The 10,000-nt window shown below is 44.7% G+C and overlaps 2 protein-coding genes across 7 annotated transcripts in view; one reads left to right on the top strand and one right to left on the bottom strand.

Moving 5' to 3' along the window:
• Positions 1-10,000, bottom strand: part of LOC134077300 (dedicator of cytokinesis protein 7-like) — a 56,873-nt gene that overhangs the window by 35,778 nt on the left and 11,095 nt on the right. For all 6 annotated transcript variants that reach the window (XM_062532816.1, XM_062532817.1, XM_062532822.1 and 3 more), the window contains exons 7-14: positions 9,669-9,754; positions 8,999-9,065; positions 8,616-8,765; positions 7,912-7,992; positions 5,933-6,089; positions 4,264-4,388; positions 3,932-4,025; positions 2,817-2,979 (exon numbers count right to left, since the gene is read on the bottom strand). In XM_062532816.1, the coding sequence (XP_062388800.1) occupies positions 2,817-2,979; positions 3,932-4,025; positions 4,264-4,388; positions 5,933-6,089; positions 7,912-7,992; positions 8,616-8,765; positions 8,999-9,065; positions 9,669-9,754 (923 nt within the window). The remainder of the gene's footprint in view (positions 1-2,816; positions 2,980-3,931; positions 4,026-4,263; positions 4,389-5,932; positions 6,090-7,911; positions 7,993-8,615; positions 8,766-8,998; positions 9,066-9,668; positions 9,755-10,000) is intronic.
• Positions 257-2,587, top strand: angptl8 (angiopoietin like 8). The gene is made up of 4 exons (XM_062532823.1): positions 257-854; positions 1,384-1,533; positions 2,065-2,175; positions 2,355-2,587. Exons 1-4 carry the CDS (start codon positions 534-536, stop codon positions 2,364-2,366), a joined length of 594 nt encoding a protein of 197 aa, XP_062388807.1. The 5' UTR covers positions 257-533; the 3' UTR covers positions 2,367-2,587.

Here is a 10,000-nt window from a genome sequence, read left to right on the forward strand (position 1 = left end):
TGAATATAATTTTAATATTGGATATCATATTAACAGAGATCAAAGCTACTGAGAGTGGGAAGAGCTATGTGTGTGCATTGGCTGGATTCCCTGCTCTATGCTGTGGGGTCAAGGTCAACTGTTGCAACGCTAGGGGGGCATTACCTTCCCCAGTGATTGGCCCTGGAATGAAGTGAGATTTCACAACCAATCCCCACACGCGCACACACACACACACACACACGCGCACCAACATATAAGAGAGAGACGCTCCGGTGGACACCATTCAACATGCATTGACTCAGCCAGTACTCAACACTAGCTCTAGGCCTCCTACCGTAGCTCCATTTCAACAGGCATCCCATCACTTCACACAAACACATCACACATCCACCGAGCACATCCACCAGAACACCTAATGCATCTCTGATTTCAGACCACTTGAGGCACTAAACACGACAAGAACTTTTCTACCACATCCTCCGGGACTGGAGTGAGATCACCGTTGATTGGCTAGCGCCCCGGTAACCAGTAAACTGACTTCCGTGACGACGATGCGGTCGCTGTGCAGGCTATTCGTGGTGGCGGTCGCCGCCGGCGTGTGGGCGTTTGCCGGCATAGGGGTACGTGCGGCCCCGACGACGCCGACGCCGACAGGGCAGCCGGCCTCCGAGGAGGAGGTGAACGTGCTGATGTTCGGCGTGCTGCAGCTATCCGAGTCGCTGCGCCACACCTACCGCACCACCGAGGCCCGGCTGGACCGGCTGGCCAGAGCCGTGCGCAGCACCGAGAGCCTGATGCAGCGCGTCGACCGCCAGACGCTGGAGGCCAAGCAGGCCGAGGTCCAGATCAGAGAGGGCATCCACCACCTCCAGGTGAGAAGGGGCTGCGGGGCTGATGACGGGATGAGCAAACTGACCTGCCATGTTTACATATTGACCCGTGTGTGAGAAAGAGGCCAGTAAGCTAAAGCCGTCACCACTAATGTAAAAAAAGAAGTGGTGACTGTCTACCTCACAAATTGGTTACTTAATTGGCCCTGAAGGTCCTGGTTTCAGAGAGTGCTGGTAGATCATTGAATGTAAGTTAAAAAGAGTAGCTACGCAAAGGATTTTTCACACAGCTGATGAAGGTGTCAAAACAACCATGGACCTATGGGTCTAAAATCCACAGTGCACATATACTGACGAAAATGTGTATGTGTACTATTAGCGTCTGTGACCAAAAAGCATCCATTCAGATCCATCTTCAGAATCAGAATCGGATTCATTGGCCAAGTATACTTACATAAAGGAATTTGACTTTGGTAGATGTTAAAGTCAAATTCCTTGTATATGTAAGCAAGACGTGACAGGCTTGACGTATGTGTGATCATGATGTGACCATCTGTGGTGCGGTTCCCAGGCGCAGACTGCGGATCTCAGGAGCTCCACGCAGCAGGCTAAAGGGAAGGTGGAGCAGGTGCAGCAGCAGGAGCTGGAGCTCAAGATGAAGCTGAGCGGACTGGAGTCCACCCTCAGCAGCGCCAGCCCCGACAACGTCAAATCACTCAAGGTACACAACAACAACAACAACAACAACTACTACTAGAAAAGCACTCAGAGAGCACAAACCTCCGGCAAGCGAACACATAACTGCCTCATGCATCCAGACGGTGATACGGATCACTCCAAAATGTAATAGTTTCTTCCTTGGGTAATTTCATATCTTTCCTAAAAATTTTATCGAAATCCATCCATAGCTTTTTGAGTTATCTTGCGAACAAACAAACAAACCCCGATGAAAATATAATCTCCTTGGCGGAGGTAACAACAACAAAACACTAACAAACCAACAACAAAGGGGGGACTAACTCACTACCTACGTCCCCCATCTGAGCCAACAACAGCTAGAAACGATTCTATTAAACTCTTCTATTAAAACACTCACTCACTTATGAGATTTGAGAAATGTATGACCAGGCCATCGGACTGAAACTGAGTCGGATTCATTTGATTTGGGAACATTCTGTGCTAGCATCAGCATACTGATTAACTGCATCGTCATTGTCAGGTTGCCTGGGTTCTAAATAGTCTCTGCTTTCAGGACACTGTTCAGAAGCACTCAATGCTGCTGAAGGATTTACTGGACTGGACCAAGACACAGAGGGAGAAAATAGAACTACAGAACCAACAGTTGACCCAGTTACAGAAACAGGTACAAATCCAAATCCTTTTGTGTTTAAAATCACAACAATAATATGTCTAATGTAATATATCCACCCTGTGTGTTACCAGGAAATAATCAATAGCACTCTGTGAAAGTCTGTTGTGCCTTTGTTAGTTAGATCATTTGTTTTTGTTTGTAGCTAACACAAGTGTTTCTGTGTATTACAGAAAGGGTCGTAACACTTGCCTGAAGCAAGGACACATTGGACACTCCACACAAGACCATACTTCAAGCTATTTACATACCAACAAACAGATCCAGCCAATACATTTCATCCAATACATCATATTATATAACACTGTATTTTAATGTTTCTTATATGCTTACTTATTAAATTATGTGTCACTTACTTATGTTACTAACTTGCCTTTGATATTTAAAATAAATATTGATTCAATAATCTCTGTCTGGTGTGAAGTGGCTTTGAACCAACCAGTCATTTGAATAGATAATCTCAAGAGAGGTACAAGCGCCAGTGTGTGTTTTTAATCAGGCATACCCGTAGAGCATGCAAGACCATACCAATGTCTGTGTGTGTGTGTGTGTGTGTGTGTGGGGTGTGTGTGTGTGTGTGTGTGTGTGTGTGGGGTGTGTGTGGGGGGTGTGTGTGTGTGTGTGTGTTTCCCCACCTGTAGTGTGTGTGCGGCGTGTAGACATAGCGCGCGGGGAACTCCAGCACTTCTTTGGTGGGCCGCACGCGCAGGTCTGGATAGGGCTTCACATGCAGCAGCTCAGGGGACAGGCAGTAGTGAGGGGCCTCTGGGGCCGGAGAGATGTCTATCTTCAACTGGGCTGAGAGGGAGAGAGAGAGCAAGAAAGAAAGAAGATTGGGAGAGAGGGGGTCAGAGGGAGGGAAAGAGAAAGAGAGAGAGAGAGAGAGAGAGAGAGAGAGAGAGAGAGACAGAGAGAAAGACAGAAGAGAGGGAGAGAGACAGGGAAGGAGTTTAAAGAGAGCGAGAGGGGAGACAGAGGTACAGGGGTGGAAAGATGTGGAGAGATTGTGGACGTAGGACAAAAGGGGGAGGAAAATGGAAAGAAAGTGGAGAAGAACGATGAAGGATGGCTACAGGTTATTGATTATTATTCAAAAGCACATTTTGAGTCACAAAAGATGAGTGTGATAAAATAGAAGATGACAACATCAAACCTTAAAGCAAGCTAAATGACTGGGTTTACATGCAATTCAGTATCCCGAAGTATCCGGATGGAATTTGGGCATGTAAACATCACATCCCAATTTCAATACCCTGGATAAGCTCTGATCCCGGTTTTGAGTTACCTGGTTACGCTAGGTGGCATATTGGGATACTGTTCCATGTATACACCTTATCTCGATTTCTCACGCAAACGTGTGATTGTACTAGAAACCAGGATAGGGTGTGCTACCAGAACTTTTGAAGTGTTGGCAAACGGGATACTAGGATTCATCATGTATAGTATATACAAGGATATTAATAACCGGGTTTCTCTGTGTTCATGTAAACATTACATTCCAAATATGATCATAACCGGGATACTGAAGTACCTGTACATGTAAAAGTAGTCAATGATACCATTTAAAGTAAGTTAGTAAATTAAGTGATAAAGGTAATTCAGAAGTAAATGTGGAGCATTGTGTTGCGGGTTTAACAGTTGCAGCAGATGTAACAGTTGTGGTTGCAGCGTATAAGGTTAGGTTGGGGGTGTGCGAGTAAGTACAGTTGTGGTGGCAGAGTGTAAGGTTAGAATGGAGATGTGCAAGTACCAGTGACAGGTCTCAGCCTCCTCAGGACAGAAGAAGGTCTACGCATGTCAGCCAGAAACTTATACAGATCCTCATCACTCAACCTGTCCCCTTCCTACACACACACACACACACACACACAGATACACAAACACATAAAAAGACACACAAAGAAACACATGTACACATGAATGCTTATTCCAGCTGGACATCCAGAGACATGCTCACAGTCCTGCACACATACGAACAGAGATAAGCACAAACCAACACACTGATGTGGTCCTGTTTGACCAAAAGATCAATGGAGCACCGAAAAAAGGACACAAGATGTCCAGCATGTATTGACCGCTGACCTGTTTAAAGAAGTTGGTGACGGTGAGCGTGGCCGGACGGAACGTGGCGAAGTTGCACATGTCCTCCCCAACACTCATCCGCTCGAAGCCCTTCTTCTTACGCTCGTTCCACGTTCCTTTTCTCTCTGCGGAAAACAAAACGAGGACGAAGTCAGTGAGGTGGAGATACTATAGAATATATAGGATGATTAAATTCCATTCGTACTGTATATGGACCCTGATGACGGTGAAATGAGGACAATAACAATCAAAAACAACCTTTTCTCTCTGCGGAGCAAAACAAGAATGAGTCAGTGAAGTGGGAAGACATGTATAGAATTTATACAATGTTTAATTTCATTCGTATATGGACCCTGACGACTGTGAAATGAGGACAATAACAATCGAAAACATAACTAATGGAACCTAATGAGGTTCAGAAATGAGAATTTTCAGCAGGGTAAAACCTTGCGCAGAAGCCCAGCCAGTCCCAGCAAAGACATAGCTTGGTGCATATGGGTCATCATGTGTCTAGTTAAATAAGAATGCAAGACATATCTGACCTGTAAAAACCATCTACATGTAGGTCAATGGTAAGGGACACTGAGGCCTTGCAACAGAAGCCATTTGACCTGACCTGACCTCAGCTATGCCCTAATGTCAATGCAGATCAGCAGAAACAAGGTCACTCTGGGGTTAATATTCACTAACCCACTTCATATGAATAAAACAGAAACATGAACAAAACAGGAAGCATGAACAGAGAGAATAAACACTGTAAATGCATTGTGCGCCATGTAATATAACTTCATTCTAATGCCATATATAATATGTAGTAATCCTCTAGAATATACACTTAACACCATGTTTGGTAAATAAACAAATGTATCGTGCCCTATGTAATATCATTTCATTCTAAAGCCATATAATATCATTTCATTCTAAAGCCATATAATATCATTTCATGCTAATGTCATGTAATATGTAGCAATCCTCTAAAATGTACACTTGACACCATGTTTGGTAAATAAACGAATGCATCGTGTCCCATGTAATATCATTTCATTCTAATGCCATATAATATGTAGTAATCCTCTAAAATGTACACTAAACACGATGTTTGCTAAATAAACAAATCTGCTGGATTGTAAAGTAATGCCATATTTGGGGACTTAAGAGATGTAATGTGCTGTAACTGCTGAATGAACAACTGTGCTGTAATCTCCTCTCCTCTAATCTAATCCCTAATGTCCTGTCATGTCCGCATGTGGCATCCCTCGGCAGTGGAGAGGGATTTGGGCCAGAGGCATCTGAGATGTCGGAGTTAAGTCAACATGCTGGTGTGGTGTGTGGTGTGCAGTAGTATGGTGTAGTGTACTATTGTGTGGTGTAGTGTAGTGTGCTATTGTATAGTGTGCTATTGTATAGTGTATTATTGTGTGGCGCAGTGTACTATAGTGTACTCTTGTATAGTGTGGTGTGGTGTACTATTGTGTAGTGTGGCGTTCTATTGTGTAGTGTGATTTACTATAGAGTAATGTACTATAGTGTACTATTGTGTAGTAAAGTGTGGTGTAGTGTACTACTGTGTGGTGTAGTAGTGTACTATAGTGTAGTATTGTGCAGTGTGGTGTAGTGTACTATTGTGTAGTATTGTGTAGTGTGGTGTGTCGTAGTGTGTCTGAGGTACCGCTGTCTGAGTCGGGGTCGGAGCGCTCCAGCCCCCCTACGCTGCTGACGATGTTGAGCAGGTGGATGGCGGTCCAGGCGAAGGGCATGCGGAAACGACCCAACCTGGTGCACGACTGCTCCGCCTGCGTACGCAACTTCTCCAGCTTCTCCTTATGCTGCGCACACACACACACACACACACACACACACACACACACATATGTTTACATAGGCATGTACGCACACAGAAACACAGGCAGGCACACAGCCAGCAATTCAAACATTATATAACTAATACACTTACAGTTGTGGTCATAAGTTTAAATATGTTTTTCCTGAAAATACAGGGGGCATAACTATATATACCCAGGCTATGTTAAATTCCCATAGAAGCAGGCAGCTTTTTATTTTTAAAGGCCAGTTATTTCATGGATCCAGGAAACGATGCATCCTGATAAAGTTACCTTGGCCTTTGGAATAAAAAATAGCCCCACATCATCACATACCCTTCACCATACCTTGAGATTGGCATGGTGCTTTTTTTCAGTTATCCTAATAGTTGGTTTGATTTGCATTGAGCTCAATAAGCAAAGGTTACATTTTTCCTCATGTTGTTCATTAAAGCATCAAGCAATTTCCAAAAGATTATTTTTTTATACCTCTTTTTAGTCAACTTGAGCATGTGTATGTAAACGTATGACGTCAACTGTATATACAGGGCTCCCAATCAAAAATGTAAAATTCTTGTCTACTTTTCCCTGACAAAAACCTGCATTTCCATGACTCACTATGTAATTAATTGTACAATATACCGACCAATGATTTCAGAGCAGCCGTGTCACGTTCAAGAATATTTTCCTATTTTAGTGCAAGATTTTAAAACAATAGGCATTGAATAAACTAATGTGGGCAACTCAAGCAAGCAGGACAGCTAATAACCAGATATGCACCAATTCTGCGTGGAAATATTTTTTTGGCAAGTACATGTTATACTGCTACAACAAAATTCCCTGATATTCCAATCAGGGAATAGATTTCCCAAAATGATATGATGATATTCCATGACTTGTGGGAACCCTGTATATATCAGTGAGGCATAATGAACTTTTAAGATATTGCGGTATACTGTAAACCAAAATAGTATGTTCTTTTCTTTTTGAAGATTTCATTAATTAATTTAATAGAAAAGATTGGTGATTTCTTCTTTCCTCTAAACCAACCAATACCGGTTCTTCTCGGCTTCACCATTCAACAGCTTTAGCATCAGCTCAAAGTTATTTAAGCTTTGACGGACACAAAGTGTCCTTAGTTAGCTTTAAATCAGATTGCCTCACCATGGAAATTTCTATTTTAAGACATTATATATTCTGCGTCATTGCCAAGTCCTTGCATACTTGGACCGTTTTAGGAGTTTGCTGGACATTGATCGTCATCAAGACAAATATTGCAACGGTCGGGAATGAATTGAGAAACTATTACAGGCGTACTCTGCCAAGCGCACTTGTCTGCCTGCCTCTCACGCACGCACACAAAGATGCACACTTGCATGCAAACGCACACACTCTCTCTCTCTCACTCTCTCTCTCTCTCTCTCACACACACACTCTCTCTCTCTCTCTCTCTCTCTCTCTCTCTCTGTCTGTCTGTCTCTGTCTGTCTGTCTCGCTCACACACACACACACACTCTCCCTCTCTCACACATTCACACACACACACACACACACACACACACACCCCTTCAGTTCCCATCCAGTGGACATGTGCTTTCTTGGCTCTAATATTTGATCGTCTGTGCCAGACTGCCCTTCTCACCTATTTCTCTTTCCTCTGCAAATAGATCCCTGACCTTGATCAAGTTTGCTTTAATATTAGACAATTCTTAAATATTGGCTTTCCTGATTCTGATGAAGCAAACACAGGTGACCACATGTCACCCATTTGGGACTCTGCAAGTACAGTTCAGAGATCAGTCTGGTGTGTAGAGAGGCTGCAGCTCACCTTGGTGGAGTCGGACTCTTTCATGATCATGTAGGGCTCACAGCACTCCCCTATGTCGCCCTGCTGCAGAACCTTCTCCAACTGAGAGAGAGACAGGCATAAAAAGAGAGAGAGAAAGAGGTAGAGAGAGAATGTGTGTGTGTGTGTGTGTGTGTGTGAGTGTGTGTGATAGACAGGGGTGGGGGGGGGGGACAGAGAGGGAATGTATGTGTGTGTGTGTGTGTGTGTGTGTGTGTGTGTGATAGACATGGGTGGGGGGGGAGACAGAGAGGGAATGTATGTGTGTGTGTGTGTGTGTGTGTGTGTGTGTGCGTGCGTGTATGTATGTGTGTGTGGGGGGGGGTACAGTTTTCATAGAAAGAACGAGAGAGAAAGAAGGAAGGAAACATGACAGAGAGAGAGACAGTGAGACAGACATGATGAGACAAGACAAGGATGTCATATAAAGAGAGAGAGAGAGTGAGAGAGTGTGAGAGAGAGAGACAGAGAGAGAGAAGGAGAGGGAGAGCATAAAAGAGAGGATTGGATAATGCATGAACTAATAAAACCCAATTCTAAAGCAGGAACACAAGAGAGGTCATGAGAGAATGACCGAGTGACACAGTGAGGCACAGCAGCAGCAGCAGCAGCAGCAGCAGCAGCGCAGGTCATTTCCCCACCGAGCCGTGGGCTAGTGGCGCCCCCTGCTGGCTGCTCGTAGCTACCTTGATGACCAGGAAGATGTCTGCGGAGGGGTATGTGATGGAGAAGATGGCGGAGCGGGCCAGGGTGGAGATGGCCGTGTGGGGGATGTGGGGCCGCAGCAGGCCCTTCATCTGATCGGAGTTCAGGTCAAAGTGGAAGTCCTCCGAGATCTGGGAGGAGATGGGGAGGGCCACAGGAGGTAGCGGAGGAGGAGGTGGAGGAGGAGGAGGAGGAGGAGAGAGGCAGGGAATCAGGACAATCGGCACAGCCATTTTCAATTTAAGTCAATCTCCAGGTCGCAGATCTAATGCAAGCATCCAAACTCTCCAGATCTAATCTAAAAGATTAGTGGAGTTAATGCAAGTAACTCCATGATAATAATAATACAAAAAAAACTGAATACCTTTTTCTTTTCTTTGACATCATACAGAGCCAGTGTTCCAAATATTGGCTCAATTTCTATCTCAAACCTGGAGGGACAACCAGGAGACACACACACACACACACACACACACACACACACACACGAGATTAGCTCTGGATTGGCTGCAGATAGTATCAGATAGTATGAGTGTAACGCACATGAGGGTAGAATGCAGAGCATAGGGGTCACAGGGATGTGTTGGAGCAGTGTGAGTAGTGTGTACAGTGATATGATGTGACATGGCTTTATTCTCTGGGGCTTTGCTGATGAGTGACTGTTGCAACTGCGGGCATAAGAACCCTGAGAGAGATACACTGGAGAACTGATGAGAGATGGAGAAATAAAGAGAAAAAAGAGAGAGAAAGAGAAAGAAAGAAATAGAGAGAAAGAGAAAGAGAAAGAATGAAATAGGGAGAGAGAGAAAGTAAGAGTGAGAGAGAGGGAAAAAGAGAGAAAGAAACAGAAAGAGTGAGAAAGAAAGAGAAAGAGAGAAATAAATAGAAAGAGTGAGACAGAGATAAAGAAAGAACGGAAGAGAAAGAGAGACAGAGAGAGAGAGAGGCAGACAGAGGGAGAGAGAGAGACAGACAGACAGACAGAGAGAGAGAGAAGCAGACAGACAGACAGACAGACAGAGAGAGCTACTCACTTGAGGGACAGGCACTTGACCATGATCCTCTGGCCCATGTGCTCTTTGGGCACCTCTGGGAGGGAGCAGCGCTCCACCGCCTCGTCCTGCCGCGTGAGAACCGACCGCCCGCAGCGTTTACACAGACACCACGGCAACGTTGACACAGGACACCGCAATAAAGAAGTGCGACCATAGAGAGAGGGAGAGAGAGAAAGGCACAGAGGGAAGGAGAAACAGAACAAGCATGTCAGACAGGGACTTTGACAGGACATCAAGGAGGACATGTACATACAGTAAGGACAAAGTCCAGCATACAGCGCTCAAACAAGTGGATGGGTTTCAGCTGTGGA

Source organism: Sardina pilchardus, chromosome 3 (genome assembly GCF_963854185.1).
Source record: "Sardina pilchardus chromosome 3, fSarPil1.1, whole genome shotgun sequence".
Lineage (NCBI taxonomy): Eukaryota > Metazoa > Chordata > Actinopteri > Clupeiformes > Clupeidae > Sardina > Sardina pilchardus.

Bases quoted from the DNA above. Each gene is read 5' to 3' on its own strand.
- angptl8 (XM_062532823.1), top strand. From the start codon at position 534: ATGCGGTCGCTGTGCAGGCTATTCGTGGTGGCGGTCGCCGCCGGCGTG. The intron at 855-1,383 runs GTGAGAAGGGGC...TGCGGTTCCCAG, and splicing joins AGGGCATCCACCACCTCCAG to GCGCAGACTGCGGATCTCAG. The intron at 1,534-2,064 runs GTACACAACAAC...CTCTGCTTTCAG, and splicing joins ACAACGTCAAATCACTCAAG to GACACTGTTCAGAAGCACTC.